Genomic DNA, 27,876 nt, shown 5'->3' on the forward strand with positions numbered 1-27,876 from the left:
AGGGACCTTACCATGTGTTTTTGAAAATATAGGGACTAAACAGTGTGTTTTGTCAAAATATAGAGACTAATAAATTAATTACCCTTTTATCTATTACATTAATGAGTCAGCAGCAGTATTTATATGGATTTCAATATTTACCATTAAATATAAATTTATTAAATCTAAATCTTATAATAATTTAAACTTTATCATAATTTAATAAATCCAGATGAATGACCAAATACTACATAATCATTAAAATCTATGCGATTAAAATCGAGTCAGCACATACTTATAATTTAAAATCTATAAATTTTATGTTAGTTAACTCTTTAATCTCAGTACATACGTCTAAATTTTGTCTTAATACATACAAAATTACCCTTATTTATATTATAAATATAAACCTTATCTTTTAATTTTCATGGTTTATCAAAATATCCTTAACAAAGTTTAAGGTATACACTGATATATCTCTCTATATATTATATATATAAAAAATCTATTATTAATTCTCTTAAATTTTTAATTTTCATTTTTTATTAGTTTTTTTAGAAAAAAAAGTTAATTATTTCATCGGCGAAAAGCATTCTGAGGTCTTTGATCTTTCAATTTTTGATGTATTAAACCCTCGATCTTTTATTTGGATACATCAAGCCCCTGATCTTTTATTTTTAATTCCATCAATCCATTTCTTAATAAAAAAAATTAAATAATTTAGATGGTATTTAAAGTAGAAAGTAGTATAATGCTTTATTTGCTTATCTCCTAACAAATTTCAGAAAATCTCATAAAAATGATGTTTTATTTTACTTAACACATTATTAGTCTCTATATCTTTCTTTATAAAATAATTCTTGTATTTTCAATAATAGATTATAAGATTCTTAAGTTTTGTTATATCAATAGTTTAGTCTATTCATACATTTAAATTACTAATTTGTCTTTTATCTATCAAGCCTAATCAAACTTTTCGCCAAAGAATCCAACTTCTGAACTTAAGAATCTTATAGTATTCTTGGCTCTAGACCTGGGTATGGGTCGGGCTCGGGCCGGGTCTGTCGGACTTTTAATAAAGCCTAACAAGCCCAGCCCATCCCGCAAGAAATTTAATCGGGCTTGGGTTGGACTCGGACCTAAGATATGAATCCCAAGTCCGTCCGTCCAAACCCAATTGTATATTAAAATATATATTATAATTTATATTTATATATTATAATTTATATTATATATATATATTAATTTATATACATATCAGAGCAAAAAAAAAAAAAAGACCAAGTATCACACCAAATTTTTTATTTTTTTTTGTGATATTTGAGCAAATATCACATCAAACATCATTTGTATTTATATTTATAAATAAATAAATAAATAAATATATATATATATATCGGGCCAGGCCGGGCCAATCCGATATAAAATTCGTAAAGCTCAAGCCCGTCCAGTTTTTAACGGGCTTATACGGACTTGGACCAGATCGGGCCTGACAAAATTTCCAATTATCCAAGCCCGACTAAATGGATCTGGGCCTGGACGGACCGAGTGGGCTCGTCGGTGCATGCCCAGGTCTACTTGGCTCCTTTGACCATTTTTTTTTAATAAATTGTTTATTTTAGGATCCCTCATCTTGATTTTTCTTTCATTTTAATGATATGAGCATTAGACTCTTTTCATAAAATTAATTTTTTTTTTGGGAAAATAAAATTCAAAAGTTGGATTAATTTTATAATGATTTAATTGAAATATATTTTTTTTATAAACAATTGAAATAATTTGTTAAAGAAAATGTAAACAAAATAAATTTAGGTAATTTATTACTTCTCATATTTTTATCTGGCATTGCAGGAATAAGCAATCTTTAAGGAAGTTTCTTCTTCTATTCAGTACTCGAAGATCACCCTCTTTCGATTGATTCGAGAGTCCATTACCATTTCTAAAAGTTTTTGCTCTTCACGGAGAGATGCTGTTATCTTATCCCGTCTTCTGGCTTCTCCTAGGCCGCCTCCTGCTCTCAACATTATTCCGGTCCATTGGCTTAAACCTCCTCCGAGCTGGGTTAAAGTCAATGTGGACGGCTCTGCTTTTGGCACACATGGCGAGACAGAAGCGGAAGGTATTTTTCGCAACTATCGAAGCTTTTCCAAATGTTGTTTTGCTTTTTCTACCCCTCATTCTTTTGCTTATTTGACTTAATTGAGAGCCGCTATTTTCGCAATTGAACTTGTTTGAGAGAAAAACTGGCATCAGCTTTGGGTTGAGTCAGATTCAGTATACGTAGTTAATCTGCTTAGACATCGTTCCATGGATGTTTCTTGGAGTATTCGACAAGAGTGGTTGCATTGTCTCAGCATTTGCTCTAGAATGAACATTCTTTTTTCACACATCTTTAGGGAAAGAAATAGAGTTGCTGATGCATTGGCAAAGTTTGAAGTCTCTTCCTCAGTGATCAATTGGTGGCCTTCAGCTCCTGTTTTTTGCCACAGGTTTATCAATGATGACATTTGTAGTATTTCACACTTGCGTTTTTCTTGACTTTGTCTATCTTTTCTTCTCCTCCCTTCTTTTTGTTTGTTCTCCTTCCTCTTCTCTTGTTTAAACACTCACTTTTTTCTTGTATTAATATATTGCGAGTTTGACAGTTCTTGGGCCATGGGTGCTCACTCCGTCCAAGTTCTGTCTCGTCCCAATTTCTATCAAAAAAAAATAATAATTAATGTTATAATGATTTAATTGAAATAATTTGTTTTTTTCATAAACAATTGAAATAATTTGTTAAACAAGAAAATATAAACAAAATAAATTTAGGTAAATAATTTATTACTTCTCATATTTTTATCTAATACATTCTTTAGTTTTGTTTTTTTAAATTTTGTTACATTTAATAGTTTAATCCATCAATTGACTTAAATTACTAATTTTCCCTTTATTTGTTAGGGATAAATTACATTTTCATATATTAACAAAACATTCGCATTAATAGTAATTAATAATATATTATTTAAAATAAAAATACTATAATTTTAATTTAAAATATTTTAAAAGCATATGTAAAATATCAGAATTAAAATATATATAAAAATAAATTTTTGAAGAACCAAAGTGTAACCATGCTAAAGTTTAGGTACCAAAAATTTGATTATAGTTGACAAATAAAAGACAAATTAGTAATTTAAATGTATGAATAGACTAAACTGTTGTTATAACAAAACTTAAAAATCTTATAATCCATTATTGAAAATACGAAAATTATTTTATAAAAAAACATACAAGGACTAATAATATGTTAAGTAAAATAAAGCACCATTTTTATGAGATTTTCTGAAATTGGTTAGGAGATAAGCAAATAAAGTATCATACTACTCTCTACTTTAACATCATCCAACTTATTTAACTTTTTTTTGTTAACAAAGGATTAAATGAAACAAAAAATGAAAAATCAAAGGCTTGATGTATCCAAATAAAAAATCGGAGGCTTAATACACCGAAAATTGAAAGATCAGGGACATCAGAATGCTTTTTGCCTATTTCATTCATAAAAAACAGGACATCTCGACATGAATAATTAAAAAATTACATCCATAAGTACACTAAATGAGTTTGAATTTGCATCTTCAATACCATAAATTGCGATACAATAATAGTAAATAGTGTTTGAAACTTTTTTTAACATAACAACGGGAAACAAACTTCATCTAGAATTGATTTCAGAATCATTTTCTCAAGGAATGACTTTATAATCTTTCATTGAGTTAGATCTATGTGATGATAGATAAAACTTCTGTTTTTGCGTGAATGAAAACATGATAACACTCATATAAGGAAACAAATCACAACCACTCACAAACAAGAACCATCCATATAGGAAGAAATAAAAGAAACAACATAAACACTTCAAATAAAAGAGAAATCAAACCTAACAGTAGATTTGATAAAAAAAGAATTATTTAATAAACAATAATTAGTAATAGTATACTTTCTTTTTTTATTACATAGCTTTTTTTCCTAGGTTTAAAGCACTATTTGATCTCTGATTTATCTAAAATTTTGTCATTTGGTTCCTAACCTATTATTTGGCCACATTTGATCCATGATCTATCCTAATTGGTGAAGTTTCACTAAATTTGTATTAAAACTTAACCGAATCGTTATCTCATTGATAAGTAACGATATTTTGACACTTGAACTTAATAGATTCTAGTTTAGGATTTGTTTTTTGTTTTTGTTTTTTTTATTCTAATTATTTATTTCCACATAACGTGGAAAAAAAACTTTAAGAAATATGACGTGTCAAGTTCAAGTGTTAAAATATCGTTACTTGTCAATGGGATAACGATTCCATTAAATATTCATACAAATTGAGTGAATTTCGCCAAATGTAACCAAATAATAGGTCAGGAGCCAAATAATAAAATTTTAAATACGTTAAGAACCAAATAATGCTTTAAGCTTTTTTTCTATTCATAAGTACAATAACATATAAAAATGAAAAAAATATGATCTATTTCCATAGTAAGCATATCCAGTGGTAACTTCATAACATACAAACAAAATACAATAAAAAAATCAACAAATTATAATAAACAAAATTATGTATACATAATTATTATTTTTGATATCTAAGAAATTAGTAATAAATAATATTTCCATATCATTTTGTAGGGCTTCAATAAAACATATTTACAGTAGATTATCTTAGCATAGACTAGGTTTAATTTGGCTCCTCCCTCAATTAAATTTAGGCTTTTACATGAATATCATAATTAACAATAAAATTATAACTAAATGAGATTAGCAAATTTATATTCTATCCTTCAATACCAAACAAAACGGACTTTCGTCCTGAATCACAAGTTGCCCCGGGTTTTGAACATTTATCAGTTGCAGATTTACGAGATGGGGAGGGTGGGGACTGGAATTTGGAGTTGGTTGAAGGCGTGCTTAGCCCAAGGGAGGTAGTGAAAATCCTTAATCTTCCGGTGGCCTATGGGGGATCCGAAGATAAGATGCTCAGGCACCACGAGAAGAGAGGGTTGTACTCAGTTCGCTCAGGTTACCACATCGTTTTCAACCAATAGTGTAATTTCGAATTAGACGAAGACAAGCTGGACTGGACTGTCATCTGGAAGCTGCATCTGCCGTCGAAGGTACGCTTGTTTATGTGGCGATTATGCTCCAATTATATCCCTATGCGAGATCAGCTTCTGGTTCGGGGCTTGGGGGTGCCTGATACATGTGTAACGTGTGGCCTGGTTGGTGAGCACCGAGATATCACTACAACAAGCAGTTTTGATCACATGGACCTTAATGACCATGTAGTATTTGGTCATTCACCATTAGATATAGGTTTATTAGAATCTTAAGGCAGAGATTCAAAACATCCTAGAGCTTAGATTTAAAAAGCCTATATCTAACGATGAATGATCAAATTCATTTGGTTATTAAGGTCTATGTGAACATTCCTGATATTACAGATTGTCGAAATGCCGCACACGACTATCCAGGTATTGTTTTTATCATATGTTGGGAGACAGGCTAATGCAGTCGCTGACACGCTTGTTAAAGCAGCTTTTGTGTGGCCTAACCCGTCACTTTGAGACTTAACTCCTCATTTTGTGAGATCAGTGGCAGATGTAAACCATTCTTGATTCATTTATAATAGATTCAATTCGTTTTTAAAAAATAAATAAATAAATAAAATCTATTACAAATTTTTTTATAACTACATGAACTTTGAAAAGAATAATATAGAGACTCGCCTTTTATGAATATTTAAAAAAAAAAAATTATCTACATTATTTTTACTAACTTTGTTATAATATTTTTATTTATGTAATTATTATACATTGATGTAAAACATACATTTGGGCTTTACAAAAATATACCTTTTCCGTCTTTTGAATTTTAAAGACAATAGTCATCAAATATTTACATAACACTACTCCCTCCGTTCTGTAATACATACATGTCTTTCTAAAGAATTTTTTTTTTTTCCCATAATACATGTCATTTTGATTCAATCCATGCACATTAATTGATTTTTTTACCAAATTACTAATTATTTTTTATCTATTCCCAAAATAAAAAGACAACTTAAATGGAGTATATTTGGTAAAAATCAATTAATGTGTATGGATTGAATCAAAACAGCATGTATTGTGAAGAAAAAAAAAAAAAATCTCTAGAAAGACATCTATCGTGGAACGGAGAGAGTAACAGCTAACGACTGACTACAATCTAACTGCAACAACGACAATCTAATAACAACTGAAGCAAACGACCATTAACTTATATAACCCTAGTCTATATTTTAGTTTTCTCAATTACAAATTCTGATTACTTATTTTTTTTTTTTTACTTTATCGTGATATGTTCGACAAAAAAAAAAAATACAATTTGCATAAAGGAAAATACTAAATAGTAATTTTTTTTAACAATGTTGATCATTCTAACTCATCAAAAATTATATTTCATAATATAATATTAATAACATATTAAAAATCTGGCTTGACGGGTTGTGATGGGGTTTCTAGGGATCACACGGGTGGTTCTTTGAGATCTTATGCTTTTCCGTTGGATTGTGCGTTAGTGCACATGGCTGAACTTCAGACGGTTTTATTTGCAATTTCTTATGTTTTTTCGCATGGGTGGCGCAAGTTTTAGGTTGAGAGTGATTCTTCTTATGTTATGCATTTGTTTCGTTCTCGATTGATGGTTCCATAGACTATGAGGGTGGATTGGCAGAACTGTTTGGAGCATATGTTACAAATGGAAGTAGTTATATGTTCAGGAAACGTAATCAAGTTGCGGATAAGCTAGCTGATTTTGATAGAGTCAGTTCGGAATTTTATTGGTGGGATGCAATTCTGGATTTTTGTTCTTTTCTCCTTCGCGACAATGCTTTATGTAGGGATTCTTTCCGTTTTGTTTAGTTGTTATTTTCTGGATGCTCTGTTGTTAATTTTTTTGCTTTCGCTTTTAATAATATTGGGTATTACCCAGCCTTTATTAAAAAAAAAAAATAACATATTAAAAATCATCACTATAGATATACAAATAAATAAATACATGAAATTTGTCTGATCTGTAATTTGTAAATGCAGTGCAGACTCGTACATGTAGTTTTTACAGTTTGCAGTTAAATGATTTATAAATCAATTTATCGATTAAAAAAATACTTATTGTCGATAAGGAAATACTTATAGTTCAAATAATCTACATATTCAAGCCTTATATATGAAATACTTGCAAAGCTAGTCCTTATGCTTGTTCCAAATCGCTCCCTTTTGAGGTATATACGACAATAATTTTGACAGAGTATCTGAATTTGCAGAAGACATAAACCACATATTTGAGTTTATAAACTTTTAAACAACATGTAGCGCTTATTAATTAGATCTATTACCAGAAACTTATATTTTTACGAAACAACTAACACTAAACTAAGCAAGTCCTTAATCCTCTACAGCATTAGACCATTTGAAGTTTCCCAACAATATAATTTAATTTCTTATCAATTAATATTAGCTCTATTAATCATATTTTGCAATCATTTATTTGGCAGGAATATTATTTACTAGTAATGGTTACAAAATCTTTAATAGTGCAAGGTTATTTTAGAATTGACCATTAGGATAGAGTATGCAACCAAATTTATTGTTTTCTTCATCTAACATCTATCTATATGTATAGATTTATAATAGATGCCAATTCCTGAAGATGCAAACAATTTAAGCAAACAGAGAAAAAACCCTCTAATCATATAAAATAATTGCATTATTAAATTCTTAATGCCAAATCATACAATCACATTTTTAATTCAGCTATGGAGCATACCTCCAAATACAGAACACAAAGATTCAGCTCATGTACGCCTTGCTGCTGGTCTTTTAGAATTATTTTTACCTGCTGGTCTTTTAGAATTATTTTTAGGACGAGTCTTCATAAAAGCCTTTTCTAAATCCTGAAACCAGAAAAACAAATTAATAATATAAGTTCCTGTCATTTGCCACCGACTTGAAGAGACTTCAATTAAAGCATAGGTGGCATACAAACATGCAAGCCCATTTCAGCTATTCTCAGTGAGAAAATATCATTAAGGAACCGTACAGTATGTTTTCGATTTTCATCCTAGGCCAAAGGACTTACAATTTTGTCCAACCAGAGTTTTTGGATATATACATATAATTTTAAACCAATAGAATTTAAAATCAACTTGAAGCAGGATACAGTTTTTTCTTTAATATTTTCAGTTTCGAGATTTTTAGATAGCTAAAAGTTTTGTAACTTGAATTTTAGGCTCATCTGAAAGTAGATACTATGAAACTCTTGAGAAAAGGATTTCCATCCGTCCCCATTGTACTATAAAAACTTATCAGATGAGAAGAGTCTGATGAAATAAGCAGCGATGTTCTCTATCTGCTTGAGTTTTATCTCTCTTAAGTGAAAAAAGAAAAGACCTCTGACAGATATAGAAAACTCCATACACATAAGCTAAATTAACATGAATACAAAAAAATTTAACATGAATACAAACATAAATGCGAGTTTATTCTAGGACACGCACACTTCGCCTTTCAAACAACAGAGCCTGTGTTTGTAACACATCTAACAATAAGATCCTTGAACCTCAATTACCTAATACTTAACCTAAATGCTTCAGGAAATGTTAGGTAAAGAGATCTGATGGAGAATATGCTAATGGCTATAAAGGGTAAGGGAATTAAGGACATGTGATTCGGAGCATAGTGAGAGTTGTGTCAGGATTAGGATTTCTGACAGTAAGATTAGGGCAGAAAAGATCTTAGGAGAAGAGAAGAATAGAGAAAGAAGAGAGAAGGTTAGAGAGAGATTGAGATAAACAGAGAAAAGAGAGAATAGAGAGAGAATTTAGAAAAAAGAAATAAAGATTTCATTAATCAATTGCATAATGAATTAGTACAGACTCATTCTCTTAAATAGGAAAAAGGAAAAGGAAAGTATAGCTAGCCTCCTAAATTCATGACCCTAATAATTCTAACTTACCTTAAACCATCTTATTCATTCTAACCTACCTTAAATAAGAAAAGGAAATACAACCTACCTTAAATAAGAATAGGAATTACAGCAATTCCCTAAATAGATAGGGTACATTGTAAAGAAGGGATTAGGAAGAAAGAACTATGTTAGTAAGCACTTTTTCAGTGTTTGGCTATGTTCTTTGAACAGAGAGGGAATCTTTTTGTGGAAGTTGGAGACCTTTCTTAGCTCAGTTCATCTTTCCATTTCTGTCAATTTCAGTGTTCAAGCTTATCAATACAATTCTATTTCCCTATTTGTTGTGTGTTCTATTTTTGTTTCTATCAAGATCATATTGGATCAAGGAATATCACTTCAGCACAATGAGATTCACAAAAAACTAGATAACTTATCTGCCACCAGAAAAGCAATCCCCTTCTTGACAAATTTTTCACATTGCATATTATGCAATGACAATTATGTAAGGGAACGGTCACAAGGACGAAAAAGGCAAGTTTCTTTTTAAAACAATAGCTGTAATACCATAAAACAATAACAATACTAACAGCAGAGACAGAGATGAAAAAGAAAAAGGGAAAGGACAGCAATAACTAAGACCATATCCATTTGCTATTTCACAATTTTGCATGCAGATAATGAAGTTGAATTTTCACTTGTGAATAAAAAGGTTGATTTTTTAAAAGTATAAAGTCCAGTGTGTCTCTAGAAATTCTAATTTCCCCTGGAAAAGTTAGAAGAAATTGTAACAGTGGATTCTAGTTATATTATTCATTCTTCGATTCAGTTGGTAAAATGAATCTGATTAAGAGGTTGCCATGCATATAAATAGTAGATGTTGCAAATCAAAGAGACTATAACGAGAGTTTTGGAAGCTGTAATTAACTGAAGTTTTATGATTTACCTGAGTGGATTCATCCGCTGAACTTTTAGAATTCCAAAGATTTTCCAAATCGTAATAAGCTCTGGCATTCTCATCAAGAGCATGAACTATTACCTTACCTGGAGGAAAAAAACATATATCAGAAGAAGATGGTTATAACCAATAATAAGGCATGACTACCGCCAAAAAATTTCATCTGAAGATCAAAAGTTAGAGATTGTTCTTGAAAATTTAAGTAATTGTCATTCCATCTGAGTTACAAGTAGCAACCGGGACTAATTGCATAGTTCAAACTGAGGTAACTAAAAATAATAATAATAACATGCTAAATTGAAAAGTACGAGCAATTAATTAGTTCTTTTAAAAGAGAACTGGAAAAGTAACATATCTAGCATTATAGAATGTAGAACAAACCAGAGTCTATTACAATCCATTTTCCTCCCTCTTGCCCTTGCACACTAGGAAGCATCATCCTTTCAGCTCCTCTCTGCTTGTCCTTAGCCTGTTTTTACACCAAAGATGTTACATAGTTTCTTCACCATAATATTTAGAGAATGACAGAGAAAGTTAGGGTTTAAAAGAATTAAGAGCAGAGAAGCCTGCCTTGTAATAAAGAGCTTGAGCGATGTTTTTGACGTGCCAGGTCGATCTTCCGGTGGCAATCACCATATAATCCGTCCAAGCACAGCGGTCTCCAACCGGAATGACTTTAACGTCGTCAGCTCTAACGTCGGTGAGAACCTTCTCGACCTCATTTAGGTCTAATAAGCTTTTGGTGTTGCTGTTGAATTCGACTAATGATGAAATGAAAGATCGGTAGGAACCTGAAGACCCTAGCTTCCATGATTGATGGTAGAGTGAAGCCGGTGAAGAAGAGAAATGAAGAGATAAAGATCGCAGCGCCCCTAACATTGTGAACGGAGGCAGTCTCTAAATAAATTGGCTGTGGTTTAGACTCCACACAGGTAGTCTCCAAATATTATGATTAGAGTAAAATTAAGAAAACACCACATGACAAAGATCTAGAATTTTGAGTAAAATAATCCCATTTTTAAAAATGTATAGATTTTTTTGTAAGGGAAATAAAATTAAGAGCCCACTAAATATCAACGTTTAGGGTTAGGTTATGCTTATTTTACTTTTGATAAAGTAAACCTTACTTTGTTTTTACCACCATTGAATGAACTTACATCCTTTGTTTTTACCATCATTAGATAAACTTACTTTACCATCATCTAATGATAAAAAAAAACAAAGTAAGATTTACTTTATAAAAAACAAAATAACCATAGAATAGAAAGCACTCAATGTTTAATATAGAAATTAAAAAGGCTTAAAGCACCTTTTGGCTATTGATCTATCTAAAATTTGTACATTTGGCCACTGATCTATTATTTGGTCACATTTGGCCCCTGACCTATCAAATTAGATAAAATTCAACTCATATTGAATGGAAAATTAACTTTGTTAGAAAATTAACAACAGTCACCAATACAAAAACGACACACGACACATAAATAAAATTAATTTTCAACTAGAGATGACAATAGTAACTATTTTACACAGTAAAAAAAATCCTAAAAACTTTTCTAGTGTTCCGATAGAGTGAAAATTAATTTTATTTATGTATCATGTGTCATTTTTATATTGGTTACTGCCGTTAATTTTTCATTCAATATGGGTTGGATTTTATCTAATTTGATAGGTTAGGGGCCAAATATGACCAAATAATAGGTCAGGGCCTAAATGCACAAATTTTGGATAGGTTAGGGATCAAAAAGTGCTTTAAGCCAATTAAAAAACTCGGAATAAAATAAAATAACATGGATAAGAGTAAAAATGAGAAGACCGAACAACAAAATGAGCTGTCTCGTTGCTTGTCGCCGTGTAAAAATGATAGAATATGTGTCATTTTGGAGAATGAAGAATAAACTTCTTATAAAATTCATGATTTCAAAAGGGTTATGCATTAGTCTATAACATCGATGTACTAATACATTTTGAGGGGTTTAGTGAGGTTTTTACCTCGTTTTGAAGAGTTTCTATCAAAATTAATGATTTATAATCTATATTCCTATTTTGAGGGATTTTTAATGATTTATTTATTGATGCGGTTTTAACACCTTTTCAGTATAGAAGTAGATTTCAGATATCCAAATATAAATGTGATAAAGTTTGGGTAGAATATATTATACTTTCCGAATTGATTTGATCATGGATTAATTTGACACTTCATGCCAATTTTACAAATCGAGTTAATATCTAAAAATTAACCCAATCTTCCATGTCACTCGGAGGATTCCCAATTCACATTTAGACACGTGTATTGTGACCCCACGTAATAATTAAAATAGTAGGACCTCTTATAATATTGGTGGATTCATATTACGCGTGTCAAAATATACATAGGAGATTCTCCATTTGATATGGAAAATCAGATGCTTCTAATAATTTGACCAATTTTAAAGGCGAATTTGACCATTTATTAAAAGAAAAACAATGAAAAACAAATAAATGATCAGGCACCAGATACTTAAAACATAAAAGTTCAAGGGTTAATTACAGGTTTTGTACAAAATTGAAATCGGAGCGGCGTTCTCTATCTTCTCATCTATTCGTTCATTCATTCTGCCGTCTCTCTGTTCAGTGTTCTCCTCTCTCATCCTCTGCTCTGCCTCCTCTTTCCTTTCTAGTTTCTACTATTCTCCGTAGCATTCTCCTTATTCTCTCTTCAGTCTGCTCACTCAATTCCGGGTAAATTTTTCTTTGTTTCAGTTAATGATTATGCTTTGTAGTCTCGGGATTTTTTTTTCCCTTTTGTTTACTGGGTTGCTTCAATTTGAATGGTTGATGGTTCTGTGGTAGAGGGTTCTGCAAATTTGGCTCTTGAGATGCATGTATATTGTATCACTATACTGGTGTCTGCTTTATAAATATTGTAATTTGATTTATGGGTTTTTATGCAAGTGATTTCAATTGGAAAATAAAAAGAGAACTGCTATGAAAATATTGGAGCAAACTGAGTATTATTGTATTGAAGTAATGGGTATGAACCTCAAGCCTTTGGCAAATAGGAAAGAGTTGATCTGCTGACTCATGTGCATCTATAGACCTCAATCTCAAGCTCTCATCTCATCCCTGATTCTCAATCTCTTCTTCGTATCTCAAGGTCGGCCTGAAGATTGTCTGTTTCCACCATAAAAATTCTGACGTTTTCCCCTTCATGGAGAGTCAAATTTTCAATTGTTTCAAGCCAAGTTAGTTACTTAAGTTCAGTTCAATTTTCAGTTAGGATTTTCTAATTATCGTTGCTATCTGTTTCCCCTATTAATACTAATTAGGTTAGTTTTGGTTTGCCTTTTCCTTTTCCTTTGTGTGTGCCTGATGATTGTTCTGTGGATTCTTTTTCTTTGATAACTGGGTTCGTGTGAATTTTCATCATCCGTATATCAAAGGGGATACTTCCATTTTCATCATCGGAACGGAAAAGTTCATTTCTACTATCCTATTTGGTTGGTTCCGAAATTTATTTCGATTCTTGTTTATTCCAGTTCAGTTAGATTAGTTAGCTGAATAGGTCGATGCACACCCTTAGAAGAAATTCCTGCTAATTGACAGCTGTGCTATAATGTTCTTTATTTTCCTCTTAATTTTGAAGCTCTCCACATTAGGGGAAGATTCACGTTTTATTTTAAAATCTAAATGTCTTTGCTGTTTGCTAATGATCTTTTGAACACCTGTTCTGCAGTTTGCTTTAGCTGGTTCACTCCTGCCTGTGCTTTCAACACTTTGATCAGCTGCTTCACTTTAACAGAGTCAACTTGGTTTTATTGTGTTTAATAATTGGCCTAGCATATGATTGTGTAAGGTGGTGACTGCTGGGTGTGTGAAATATGTTGAAGCAAGTGATTAGCAAGGCTTTGAACAAAGGGGCTCTTGGAAATGGGGAACCCAAGCTTGGAAGATCTTTCTTTTATTTGCATACTAATGGCTTTCACAAGGGACAGGTATTTATTAGCTACCTGCTTGCTTTTCTATGAAGATCTTCTAAAATTAGTGGAAGCTATTTTGCATGAATGCTTCTTGATGGTTTTGTTGTTCTCAATGATTTTGTACTTTAGTGATTTCTTGCAATTTTAGTATTGGAGGTTTTAGTTTTGAATTTCATAAAGAATAAAGGGCGGTCCGGTGCACTACGCGTCCCCGCTAAGCGAGGGTCCGGAGAGAGGTCCCACCACAAGGGTGTACTGGGGCAAGCCTTCCCCTGCCAATTTTTTGGCAAGAGGCCGCTCCTAAGACTCGAACCCGTGACCTCTCGGTCACACGACAACAACGTTTACCGTTGCGCCAAGGCTCGCCCTCTAAAAATATTGTACTGGGGCCAAGGCAAGCCTTCCCCTGCCAATTTCATCAAGAATCTTATAAAAAAATTTAAGCAATATTCTCAGAAAGCTAGTGTTTATGACACAAGCTTAGAATATTGGGCATGAACGGTGGAACAGTCAACGACTCTATCTAACCAAATCTCGTGCAAATTTAAATTGATATTAAGGTGGCATACATTTGACTTTTGCAGAAATGATGAGATGACTCGGTCAGGAACTTTTTTCCCGCCATGTCAAACAATCACAAATCTTGGCTCAATCATGTATTTTGGGAACTAGGAATGGATTTATCTCTAACAACATCCTCAATGATTTATAAGCATTTTCAAAGATGTTACCTTCAATTTAATTGATGATTTTAAGATTAGATCTCTTAAAAATTATCATATGGATGAGAATAGCTAAAGCTGTATATTGAAGAGGAATTGTTGGATAAACTATGGGGAAAAAAGAAACTTGTATATGGTACTTCTGCAAAGTGGGAGATATATAGTTTGGTTCACACAAAATTTGCTATCCTAAGATTTGGAAATTGACTAACCTTGTTACTGGTCGCATAATTTAATGCAATGTTGTCTGGCCAATATACCACATCATTTATCGAGTCAACTTCAATGCCATCAATTATTACCGGTTTTGACATTTTGCTGTTATTTGCTTGTAGCTGGTGATTTACTATGAACTAAACCACATATCTCACTCTGCAAAACTGTTAACCCACAAAGTTTTTGTATTTCCCCACAAATATATGAGTTGAGTTTCTGCAATGATCACTCATTAACCAGCTTGATGCTTGAATTCCATAAACTTAGTGATAAGGAAATTTATTATTGTACAATTTTAATGTACCAAAATACAGCAAAGAAAAAATGGTCTAATTGGTATGGGGATTGAAGATAATGCAGGGGTGCTTAAGTTCAGTGATTCTATGGATGGTGTAAATTTTCTTTTTTTGCTGAACTGAGTGAATCAGTGTGTATGCTCTTCAAGTACTGATCCAGAATTGTTCTTAATTCATAACCTTTTTTCCAAGTTGACCTGCGTGCTTGCTTAGACTAAGAATGGTTCTTAATTCATAACCTTTTCTTCCTGCTTGATTTTGCATGTCAAAGTTGAGACAGACAGAGCATTCGCTTAATAACTACTGATTAAGACACTGAATTTTTACAATTTGCTTCACAAGGTTTCTATTTTTAGTTTGGACTCTTCATCAGTGTAAATATTGTTTAAAGCTGATGTTGTCGTCTTTTCCTTTTTATTATTTATTTCATTAGTAATGTCCTATGCAAATCTTTACTTGGTGAATTTTAATGTATAGCTTTTCCAAATTTTTACTTCTGACAATGAATATTTCGTCTTTTACATTGGGTAATGATCAGAAATGCTTATTTTTTTTTTCAATTTTATTGCCAGCTAAGTTGTGCACCAAGAAGTTTTTTTGGGGTGGAAGATTTCGTTGATGATGAAAATAGCAGGCCTTATACTTACCAGAAAGAGAAGAAATCGAAAAACCCAAACAAGCATATGTCGTTTAAGCAACGAACGAGAGCATACATGGAGCCATTTACACTTGATGTGTTTATCTCAAAGCGGTTTGTTTCAGCATCACTGACTCATAGAGTAACAAGTAAGCAGGTTGCAGTTGCTGGTACCAATTCTAAAGACATTAAAGCTGTACTAAAGTCGAGGTCAGATATTCCGGCCTGTTTGGCAATCGGACGCATTTTAGCGGATAGGGCAAGAGAAGCAGATGTGTATACAGCTTCTTATACTCCAAGAGAAAGAGACAGGTTTGAAGGAAAGATAAGAGCTGTAGTTCAGTCCCTCATTGATAATGGGATTGATGTTAAGGTTTATCTTGAGTGATCATTCTCAAGGTTACTATCTTACTTGACAGTAGGAGGTTACAACTTTGATTTATGCATACATTTTGTTTTTGTAGTGGACAATATATGTGTTTAGTTTTTTAGTGTTAGGATCTGTTAATTTATTGTATTTCCAGAAGAGAGTAGCTTAACCTTGGTGGGTTCACTTTTGCAATTCTTATTGGGGAATTTACCATAACTGCTTGTTTTTAAAGAATCATTTCATTCCGTATAACACATGTACATTTAAATGCAGTTTCACATGAATTTCAGTTCATCTGAAACTAGGTGAAACTCATATGAAAATGATTGAAACTATATCCTGAAACATTAACAGTAAGGTTTTATCAAATTGCACCCGAATTTTACCAAGTTTAAGTGTAGTTTCACATTCGTTTTATCCCATTTTAGCTTATGTACAACAAGTTGAAACTTATGTAAAACTAATTGAAACTATACTGAAACATCAGGTCTAAGGTTTCATTAAATTATACTTAAGTTTTGTTTAAATTCCGTTTCACACAGTTTTATTTCATGTGAAACTGGGGGAAACTTTTGTAAAATTGATTGAACCTATTAATCTAATGTTTCATCAAATACACAGGTTTAAATGTAATTTCACATACAATTGGGTGAAAAAGCAAGTTATATTACATTGGAAATTAAAGTGTGATTGGATGTAATTGCAAATGATGCCCAAGGACATAGATGAGGCAAACAATTATGAAGGCCTTGAAAAGTGCCGATGCTTTTGATCCAATGAAGGTTGCAAATTGGCTAAATTGAAACAACATTATTTTAAATTAATGTCCATTAATTTTGACAATTTGATCTAACTAAGCTACAGCTAAGATTCCGGATATTGGTATCCATATGCATATGTTTCTTCAGGAGCATACGCATGATAAAACTATAGAGGAGCCAAAATTTTAAAGGAGGTTGTTGGTTGGACTAGATGAGGACAGAGACCAAAATCCTTCACCCACCATATTAAAATGTATTTTTAAACTGGCAGTGTCCGTCCGTCCCTGCAAGATGAATAAAATTAGAATGAGAATGCCTAATTTGAATACATATTTAATAGAATTAAATGATATGTTGAAGAGAAGCAACATGGGACATCATAATGTTTGATAATGAAAGCTACTGGTATCTATTAACAAGCTGTCAAGAAAAAGTTCATGGATGGTCCCTGTTGTTTCCATTATATTATGCACTGAAGTTGTTATTCATATAATAACAGAAACATATATTTTCATGCATGAAATTATGATTTCAACTTTGTAGAATTCATCATGTACTTTTTTTTAATATTAAAAGAGGACAATTAATTATTTGTAATTGGCTATTTGCCCACCAAATTAAATTCAGGGCATATAAAGGCAAAATGTCATTCTTGGCTAAAGTTGGACTAAAGTTGAAGGTTAACCCAATTAATTTGGGGTAATTTAATCAAATTTATAGAGTAATATATATGGAAATCTAAACTATATATAGGAATTTTGTAAATAGGGTTTACATTCTAATCCTAACACGATTATATCCTTACTTATTAATAAAGTAAATTGGAAACAAAGAGTTCAACAAGTATTAAATTGGATACTTGCATCTCTTTCTAAATCTCTTCTACCTCAAATTGTTAACGCGGATACAACAGAATGATGCATTGAACAAAATACTTTGTGCATATCCTTCTGGTTCAGTCATATATTAGAAGTTTGCGAATATAGTTGCAAAATTTACGTTGAAGGAATGGCAATATTTCGACCTATATTGTAAGGCTGAAAGTATTTTAGATGAATTATAGCCTAGGCGACACCATGTTAGTGAGGATGAAATTGTCGATATTGTTTTAATGGGTTTAGGGCCTTCTTATAGGCCGTTTGTTCGTGCTATTGAAGTAAGATTGGACGCAATTCGATTTGATGATTTGTTCGGGATTTTTTATAAGCGAAGAACATCAGTTGGAAATACATCCCACTATCATTCAACATCATGGACGGGTGCATGAAGGTCGTCCACAATAACTAGGTATTAGAGTCGGTTGTTAGCTAACAACGGACCCTAAAGATGTCATTAAACTCTACCAGAAACACAAAGGAAGACGAAATATAAGAAGTGAAATCATCAACCGAAAATCCCCGTGAGCAGGGGCGGAGACATGAGTGGGCCTAGAGGGCCCCCGGCTCCCGGAACCACTCCTATTAAGGATGGTTTCGGCCCCCTCGGCGGCTAGAATCACCCTACTATGAATAGTTTTGGCTCTATGTTTCGACAAATTAAATTGAGGTGATTAATTAGCTTATTGAGTTTGTATTTAATTACAAAATCCAACTTAATTAATATATGATTGGGGATAAAATTTTCCAAATTTGTTCAAAACGACCAAATCTTACCTTTGTATTCCAAATCTAGTTTAATTTTGAGAAATCTTACATTGGTACGGAAAAATTAGTTCTAGACACTCAAATGATAACATGACGTAAAGAAAAAATTGAAGGAATTCGACTTAGCAATTTTTTTTCACGCAGGTGTAAAAATGACCCTCCAACTACCAATCCTGTATTCGTCACTGCCTATGAGTTTCTAAAAAATTCACCCACAACCTGCTAGACTTGGATTCTTTATGGAGGAAACCGTATATGTTCGTCTTCCAGTAACCCAACGACGCCGTTGAACACCGATGATCCTTGTTGCCTTGGACAGCTTGGCAAAAATGCTTAACTGACACAAAATACGCATCTCAGAGATAGAATTTACCATGGTTCCAGTTTGAAGATAATAATCTTCCAATTGAGTTCCAAAGGTTCCACAACGAAACAAGGATATGAGTTGTTAAAAAAACTTGTTTTTTCCGTCAATTAAACTTAAAATTGAACCAACTGGTAAATGTGTTAAGATCGCACTATTTTCTACATGGAGATAATCCAATATCTCCCAATAATCGTATAGTTAAATTTATACCTTATCTCAATTTAAACTAATCATTCACATCCACCTCAAAAACAAAACTCATCTAATTATGGATAAGAAAAACATAAAAAAAGGTACAAAGCTAATTAAGTTCTATTGGTTTGGAAAAATGAGCCAAAATGGTTAATTTTTTTAAATGAACCTATATTGTACTTATAGCTAATTAATTGTAATTAAATTCATAACGAAATAGGGAAAAAAGGTGGTGTGTGAAGGGAACATGGGGCTACCAGCATTGAATCTTATCATGATTCATAATTTGATAAAAAGAAAAGCTAAAAATAATGTAACAGTAATCATTTTTAGTTATTATATATTTGGTATGAATATGTTAAAAAGGAAAAGTTATATACCTTGCTCAAGTTTGAAGACTGAAACTTTAAGAACCCAAAGAAAATATATACCTGTATATACATATTATGTTATGCTATCCATTGAAAAAAAAGGGATATTTACTTTTGTTTAAATGAAAGAAAATGACACTTAAACAAAAAGAGAAATACAAAACACTTTATTATTTATTTTCATTCCATATACATGTATCAAAATGGAATTAAGCATGTTTCTTTTTTATATATTTTTGTGAGACAGTTCTATATAGAGTTATTTTATTTTAATAAATTTAAATCACGTTTAATTGGTTACGAAGATATAAGATATTTATTTCATCCACAAAAATTCGGTCACAACCATACTATACATTTACTTGTGGAAACACTCTATATCATGACAGTTTGCAAAGAAAACTTTAATTATAACTTTTTAAATTATAAAAAATTATTATAATGCATGAAGTAAATCAAAATATGTCTAAGATTGTTGATTCATCATATCTAGAAAGATGTGTGGTTTGCTTTTGAAGAATTATCTAAGGTTGATGCTATTGAATATCCTCCATAGAAACAGTGCATGTAGAAATTCATCTGTGAAAGCATTTGTGCCTGACTCATTGCTTCAATTTCTGCTCCGTTCTCCCTTGCCACAGACCAGTTCAATTGCTCTTTCCGATTCACCTACTTTAGTTCAATTGCTTACTTTTTCATTTTGTTTTGTAATCTCTGTCATTGCTGGGAAATACCGAATGTCCCCCCTTCAGAAGCAATGTATTTATCAAATTCAAAATGGATTCTCCGATGTTATTAATTGTTCATAAGGATATCGAATAGTTACAGGTAACCCCACCCCCCCCCCCCCCCCCCCCCCCCCCCACCCTCCCCCGGCCGGGCTGGTCTTGATGGAACTCTAAAAGTTAGCTTTTCCGGGCTGATCGTAGACCAATACCAATAAAGAAGTCTATCTATTTTCTTATTTGAAAGAGAAGTCTCAGCTTACAACCGATTAGCGGAGAAAGAATTGAGGAATTCCTCTATTTATTAAGTAAGTAGAGCATGAAGCTTGCGGATGGAAACCAGCCATGAAAATCTACCAAGTGAGCTCTTTTTTCTTGAATGCGAGGACAAGCCCCTTTCGTTGGAGCGCTCAGACATGCGATACGGGTACAACTGCACTTGCTTGCTCTCTTGCTCGCTTGGTTTGCTCCCCGAGGAACCGAACTCATTTTCGAGGAATGACCTAGTGCGATAAAGAGCAAGCGACCAGCCCTTGGAGACGGGGGATGGCAGAAGCAAAGTGAAACTAGGAACAGACGAATCGAGAAAAACAAAGAAAGAAAATGTTAACAGTTTCATAAAAGCAAGGGGATTCGCTAAACAGCTAAGCTAAAATCCTTTACCCTGAAATCGTAGATCTACGAAATAAGGAAGGCCTCTTCTTCTTCTCTAGCCCTTGACTTACTTATTAGCCTCCGTCTCCGTATGCCCAAAAAAAGGAAGTCTTTCACTCATAGACTGCCTTAAGTATTCAATATGTTTTTACTAAGTCCCTAAGCTAAGAGTGAAAAGGTACTGGTACAAACATCTTAGCCTTTCAAAAGAGATGTGCGAACGCTAGTCCTGAGTTTCTTTCTTTACCGGAGGACAAGAAAACTTAAGTACTTTTCCCGGGAAAGAGGAAAGGAAGTCGACCAGACCAGTAGCGAGAAGTAAGGGAGTGGGGCTGAGTATCGAGCGAATGAACAAGTAGGAGAGCCAGCATATGAGCTTACGTGGAAAAAGTTTCTACTCCACTCGCTAGCTCCAAATCTCTTTTCCACATATTCCCCCGTCAGGAAACAAGATTCATGGTGTGGGAGATTGACTCCGAATACGTTCTTTTTCGTTGGAGTTTTCCTCTTTACATCTGCAGTGGCAGTTTCCTATGCGAACCATGCTACCTCTCCCGATTTCAACTGCATTTCTTCCATGGCTGCTAGGAAGATGTTGGCATCTTGAGGCCTCATGTCTCATTGCAATCTCTTCAGAATTTGCTCTAGGTGAAGCATCGAATTCCTCTTGACTGTGATGTCCTCGACTGTTCCCTTTATTAGAAACTTTCCTTTACTTGTAGTTGAATCTCCCTCCCCCATGTTCATTGCTAGAGCCGATGTATCCATTTTTTAATCTCAGCTGCACGTTCACCGCACCAATTGATATATAACAAAAATTTAAGAATAGGTTCCGATATATACCAAAACTTTAAGAATAGATTCGGAATGAAATAGGCTTGCCATTTTCCCTCCACACCGAGTAATCTGCAAAACAGAGGAGCCGTCAGCTCACCAACGTAAGCACTCCAACTCTCAAGTTAGTACACTACTCAGATGTAGAGAGTACAGTAAAAGGCTAAGGTTTTAAGCATACCGTTATGGTTCTTATGCTCACGATTTATATACGTAATGTAGCTATTTTTGTAACCATTTTTTGTTAGCGTATTTGTACGTGGCAATTTGTTATTGAGGCATCCATCCTTTCCCCCCAAAAGACCTTTAAGTGGGAGGATATTTTGATATTTTGACCATCCGTATCGGATCCTCTTAAAACTATATTAGAAATGATCTTCTGTTTTCTTAGGAGCGCTTTCAACTGGTTCTCTTAAAAACCGCCTTGTAGGTCATACGTCCAAGCCTAGTAATGGTTTTATCAAATTGGGTTATAACAACTATTTAATTTTAGTACCAAATTTAGTTTTCTAAACCTTATACTGATTTTATAGTTTTTTTAAAGAAAAAACATTAAATAGAATTAGAAATAAAATCTGGAGGACTAGTATGCTACTCTATCAGTCCTGACATAGAATATGATGTCCTTGCAAAAACAAGACCATAATAAAACCTATAGACAGGTTGATTAAAATCTAATACTACTCCAATTGTCCTGTTTTTTTTACCAACCCTACCTTGTAGTTATATTCATAAAATTCATTCAAAATAAATTTTCTAACAAAGAGATAATTAAATAATTAAATAAACTACAAAATGCTGGCGGTGTAGAAGAATCTAAAACAAAATCACTACAAGACAAAACAAATTGTGAGGTGAGCTGCAGCCATTGATTCCCTTCTCTTTGGAATTACATCCAATGGTCCACCGTGGCTCCTGTCTGTATACTACATGCGATGCTACTACTGAAAACTACTCCCATTCTTTTAATATTTGTTCTTTTTGGTAGAAAACTACTTCAATTATTAGTTATTTATTAACTTATTAATAAACTCTAACTAATTGAAGTTTCTTTTAGTCAATCCTTGATTGATAGTATGCATTTCATATGCTTAAATTCGTTATCTGGTTGTTGGAGATTCAATAGGAAAAAAGATATTACCCTTTTTGTACTCAAATACTGTTTAGGTAGTTTCATAAAGCATATTATTTAGTAGAAAAAGCTTGAATCTTTTCAGTACAACCCATGTGCGCCCGTAAGCTGTTCGGTGAATTGCCTGAGAGAAGCAAGCTCAAGCTCAAGGTCAAGCACAGAAAACATTAAACAATTGGAATTATCATTCTAGCATTTATGTTTCTCTCGAAGAAACCATTGAAAGATTCTTAATTTATTGCTTCAACTAATCACAATCATTATTAGGATTGACAATCATATTTGCCAACTCTCTCTTTCCCTCTTTCTTTTTCTCCCCTTTTTAGGTCCCTTCAACTACATTCTTCACAGCAACCCAGATATATTTTGGGATCTGGGTGTTACTTGTTTTTGCTGATTCTTTGATTTCAAAAGTTGATTCTGTTGATAACTTCTTCATCAAGTTCCTTGTAAACCCAGGAACACTTTCTGATTTGTTTAATTGGGTTCCTCTTTGTTCTTTCATAGCCCCCTTGCTCATTTTCATACACTTTGCTGAACCAGCGTTATCTTTTGGGATTTGTGTGGCTTATTTATGTGCTTTGACTATTCTTTTGATTGGATTTATTAGGTAGTGGTTGTTTTAATCATACTCACATTTACTTACTCTATCTACATATCATGTGCTTAGAATTAGTGTAGTTGTACTGTCATTTCTGTCTTTTTGCTTCACTCTATTGTATCTGCTTGATTTACAAATGGGTCGTTTACTATTCTCTATCTTTTGCCTTTTATCTCTGTTTCTCTGTTCTTGTACATCCTCTCCTCTAGAAGATCAATTAAAAGACAAAATCACATTCTTACCCGGCCAGCCAAAGAATGTAGAATTCAATCAGTATTCAGGTTATGTGACTGTGAATCAGCAAGCAGGGAGAGCATTGTTTTATTGGTTGATTGAGTCCCCAGCAAGTCGTGGACCGGAATCAAGACCACTTGTGTTGTGGCTTAATGGCGGTCCTGGTTGCTCTTCTGTTGCTTATGGAGCAGCTGAAGAAATCGGACCTTTTCGCATTAAACCTGATGGAAGGAATCTTTACTTTAATCCCTATGCTTGGAACAAGTGTATGCCATTATTTAACCTTACATGTTGTCCTTGTGCCATGGTTTGTTTACTCCAAATTGTTGTCATGTTTGTGTTTGGTGGTTTTTGCAGTGGCAAATTTGCTATTCCTTGAATCACCGGCTGGTGTTGGGTTTTCGTATTCAAATACAACATCAGATTTGTATACAGTAGGCGACCAGAGAACTGGTAAATTGTTTTCTCTCTTTTTTCTGATGAGTATTTTGACATTCAGATCTGCAATTGTACTAATTATTCTGGTTTTGGGGGGCTAAGAGTTGACTTGTCTGATTATTTTTGAAATATGCCTGTTGGATATTTGTAGCTGAAGATGCATATGAATTTCTAGTCAATTGGTTTGAAAGGTTTCCACAGTACAAACATAGAGATTTCTATGTTGTTGGAGAAAGCTATGCAGGTGCTTAATTGCTTCGTTTTTTCCCTCGTAATGTAGCGATCTTTCAGTCTGGATAGTTGGTGTCAATATTGAGGAATTCAAATTTTGTTGCAGGTCATTATGTTCCTCAGTTGTCCCAAATTGTTTATGAAAAAAACAAGGGGATTCAGGATCCTGCAATCAATTTTAAGGGATTTTTGGTATGAACTACAAACTCATGTTATTATAATTTGGAATTACTATTGCTGTATTGTTTATGGAACAAATAAACATCTTTTTACTTCTTTAAGGTGGGAAATGCAGTGACTGATGATTACCATGATTACGTTGGTACCTTTGAGTACTGGTGGACACATGGTTTGATTTCTGATTCTACCTATCGAACTTTACGTGCTACTTGCAACTTCGAGTCCTCTATGCATCCATCAGCAGATTGCATCAAGGCTCTTTATCTGGCAGAGCTGGAGCAGGGTAACATTGATCCATATAGTATTTTCACGCGGCCCTGCAATAGTACTTCATCCCTGAGGCGCAACTTAAGGGGTCATTATGTAAGTTCTTATCATTCTTATCATTCTTTTCCTTAATATCAACATAATTAAAGGAACGAAGTAAGTGGTTCTTAAGAACTTTCAACTGAAGTTTTAAAGTAACACTACTCTACTCGGCAAATTTTTGAAATTTTTGTATAAACTAGTTCAGCATAGTAGTTCCGAAATTTTTATACATCTTATGATTTGTTTATAAGACATTGTTAAATCTGTTCTCAATCTGGTTATGTTGAGCTAATTCTGTTACTTGCAAACTCAGCCATGGATGTCCAGGGCATATGATCCCTGTACAGAGAGGTATTCTAGTGTGTACTTCAATCATCCAGAAGTTCAGAAGGCACTTCATGCAAATGTAACTGGGATCACTTACCCATGGAAAACATGCAGGTCCGTCTTTCATTTGTATCTTCGGTAATATCGTTACATGTTACTTAGAATCATTCTTGACTAAACTGTCACTTTTCACAGTGATGTTGTTGGAAACTACTGGGCAGATGCTCCGCGTTCTATGCTTCCTATATACAAAGAACTCATTGCTGCTGGTCTTAAGATATGGGTTTTTAGGTAGGTTCCCATCTTTTACTCTGCTAACTTTACTTATCAGTTTAAGTTTTTGGTTTAAATGGTTATTTGGCATGGTTTTATAGCCTCTTAGACCAAGACGTTCGAACTTGGTCTAAGAATAAAGTAGACGTTTGCTGCTGCACACTTTAATCTCAAAATGATTTAGCTTACATACAGAAATGTGTCAAAGATCATAAAATCTAATCCTGAAACCCCTCTAAGGAATATCTTCAAAGGACTCTAGTAAGCACTAGGTGCATCTACTGCTAAACTTGTCAACCTGTTTGAGAAGAGGCATCAAATTCAAATATGAGAAAATATGCAATCAATGAAACTCATCAAAACATGTAATCTTATTACGACGCATAAAAATCATTAATCTTTTTGATTTTACCTTTTTGATGCTAGTATGTTCGGTTTCTTAGTACTAACGAGAATCGTGATTTGTATCCCATTCGGTATTGGCTTACTGTGCGTTTTGAAGCTCGAACTAGTCATTACTATTTTCAACTTTCAAGTTCATTATCATTTTCCATTTTGAATTGGTTCTAATGTTGAATTCTGAACTCTCTGTCCAGTGGAGACACTGATGCTGTAGTTCCTGTGACTGCAACTAGATACTCCATTGATGCATTAAAGCTACCAACTGTTACCAACTGGTATCCTTGGTATGATCAAGGAAAGGTAAGGATTACTGCAGAGATCACTAACTTTACGTTTCCGTAATTTAAGATCTTAATCTCGTTTCTTAGAATTAAATGCATTTTCAGAAGCAGACATACCGCATTAACAATTCTCTTAATCAGCTCATCATAAACTAATCACATTGTCTTGAATCCTAATTCTTTTTCTCTTAATCATCAGCCTCCAAAATGAAAATTAAAAAACCTTTTTTGCTACCCCTACATCATTATCACCTACGTTTTCCCAATGTTTATGGTTCTGATATTTTCAACAAAATTTCGTTTCTTGGTATCCGTTTCCGTTTCAGATTTCCATTTCCGTGCAACATAGAATTCAGATTATTTTCACTAGTGCTGTAATCGAGCCGAGCCGAGCTTTGGCATGCTCAGACTCGGCTCGTCATAAAATTGACGAGCTCGAGCTCAACATTCTGTTCATGAGCTGCTCACTAGTTGTTCACATGCTTTGCTCTCGAGCAGCTTGTTAATTTAGTTCATGAACTTCGTTCCCGAACAATTCATTAATTATGTTCACTAATGATATTGATTTGAAATTTCTTTAACACAAAAACATAGTTTTGGAACCTACAAAACTAAATTTTACATAAAATTACGTTGTTTTACATTTCTCCTTTATAGAAATACTATTATTAACATAATAATAGAACCAAGCTTGATCACGAGCGTGTTCATGAACATTATAATCGAGTTTGCTTGAGCTTGTTCATGAATCTATAATCAAGCCTGCTCACGAGCTTTCGAGCTAGCTTCGCTGTGCTCAAACTCGAGTCGCTTATAAATCGAGTCGAATACGATCGAGCTTTTATCTAGCCAAACACCGAGCGGCTCGGCTCATTTACAGCCCTAATTTTCATAATATCATGTAGTTCATTAATGATACGGTGCTATTGACAGCTAATGCAATAATGTGTTGTGTTGTGTCGTAGGTTGGAGGGTGGAGCCAAGTTTATAAAGGCTTAACTTTTGTGACAGTAACAGGAGCAGGGCATGAGGTTCCACTCCATAGACCACGCCAAGCTTTTATTCTTTTCAGATCTTTTTTAGAAAACAAGCATATGCCTTCCTAAACCATTTCTCTTCCATTTCCTTATTGATATTGACTAAACCAATTATAGAAATTGATTACACAAACAACAGAAGAAGAAGAAGAAGACAAAAGAAGCATTCTGTTCAGAGTTCCTGGCTATTCATCTTGCCTCATCATCTCATGTGTTCGTTCAAAATGTAGAATATTCATAGGAGAATGACCCATTCTTCATAGGTTTAAAGTTATTGCAAAATTATTTGTTTTTGTGCCAAATAATAATTAATGTTATTAGGATTTTACTTCTCTTTGTATAAGTTCATAGTTCATGAGCTAAAGTTTTACCAACATTTTGTATTTTATAATCAGTTTGTCTTGAATTGGATTGATCAATGTGAAATTGCTCTTAATTGTATTGTGGAATGAAATCTAATTAGGACATTTGAGCAACATGCTCTTTTGTAAAATAAATGTGACATATAAAAATAATCATCACCTCTCTGAACTTGTCCATAATAGTATATTGGCTCCCTGAACTCGGTAAATGTCTCACCAGCTCCTTGAACTTGATTATTCTGTATCACCAACTCCTTGAACTTGTCCACAAAAGTAGATTAGTCCCTAAACTTTATAAGTGTCTCACCAACTCCCTAAATTTGCTTATTCGGTAACAACTAAATACAAAAACCATAATACTAACACCCAATTTTTATCCATTCGATCCTTCAAACTTGCAACACTAACT

General features: G+C 33.3%; 3 protein-coding genes across 5 annotated transcripts; 2 read left to right on the forward strand and 1 right to left on the reverse strand.

The window, feature by feature from the left end:
• Window positions 1-7,009: 7,009 nt before the first annotated feature.
• LOC136225464 (protein Iojap-related, mitochondrial) lies at window positions 7,010-10,868 on the reverse strand. 2 transcript variants are annotated; one of them, XM_066013474.1, is made up of 5 exons: window positions 10,484-10,868; window positions 10,295-10,382; window positions 9,902-9,999; window positions 7,819-7,945; window positions 7,010-7,303 (listed from the first exon to the last, which is right to left on the reverse strand). In XM_066013474.1, exons 1-4 carry the CDS (start codon window positions 10,790-10,792, stop codon window positions 7,847-7,849), a joined length of 594 nt encoding a protein of 197 aa, XP_065869546.1. In that variant the 5' UTR covers window positions 10,793-10,868; the 3' UTR covers window positions 7,010-7,303; window positions 7,819-7,846. The 2 variants fall into 2 exon arrangements, with proteins under 2 accessions (XP_065869546.1, XP_065869544.1); XM_066013472.1 differs by lacking the exon at window positions 7,010-7,303 and having other exon boundaries at window positions 7,712-7,945.
• Window positions 10,869-12,424: 1,556 nt separating this feature from the next.
• On the forward strand, window positions 12,425-16,448 carry LOC136228017 (uncharacterized). 2 transcript variants are annotated; one of them, XM_066016847.1, is made up of 3 exons: window positions 12,425-12,634; window positions 13,629-13,887; window positions 15,679-16,448. In XM_066016847.1, the coding sequence occupies exons 2-3, from the start codon at window positions 13,774-13,776 to the stop codon at window positions 16,129-16,131; spliced, it is 567 nt and encodes a 188-aa protein (XP_065872919.1). In that variant the 5' UTR covers window positions 12,425-12,634; window positions 13,629-13,773; the 3' UTR covers window positions 16,132-16,448. The 2 variants fall into 2 exon arrangements, with proteins under 2 accessions (XP_065872919.1, XP_065872920.1); XM_066016848.1 differs by lacking the exon at window positions 12,425-12,634 and adding an exon at window positions 13,266-13,392.
• A 6,178-nt stretch (window positions 16,449-22,626) lies between these two features.
• LOC136226522 (serine carboxypeptidase-like 27) lies at window positions 22,627-27,544 on the forward strand. Its single transcript, XM_066015050.1, has 9 exons — window positions 22,627-23,893; window positions 23,985-24,080; window positions 24,217-24,309; window positions 24,403-24,488; window positions 24,579-24,839; window positions 25,099-25,226; window positions 25,308-25,403; window positions 25,982-26,087; window positions 27,034-27,544. The coding sequence occupies exons 1-9, from the start codon at window positions 23,530-23,532 to the stop codon at window positions 27,172-27,174; spliced, it is 1,371 nt and encodes a 456-aa protein (XP_065871122.1). The 5' UTR covers window positions 22,627-23,529; the 3' UTR covers window positions 27,175-27,544.
• The last annotated feature ends 332 nt before the right edge of the window (window positions 27,545-27,876 follow it).

This window comes from Euphorbia lathyris, chromosome 4, assembly GCF_963576675.1.
Source record: "Euphorbia lathyris chromosome 4, ddEupLath1.1, whole genome shotgun sequence".
Lineage (NCBI taxonomy): Eukaryota > Viridiplantae > Streptophyta > Magnoliopsida > Malpighiales > Euphorbiaceae > Euphorbia > Euphorbia lathyris.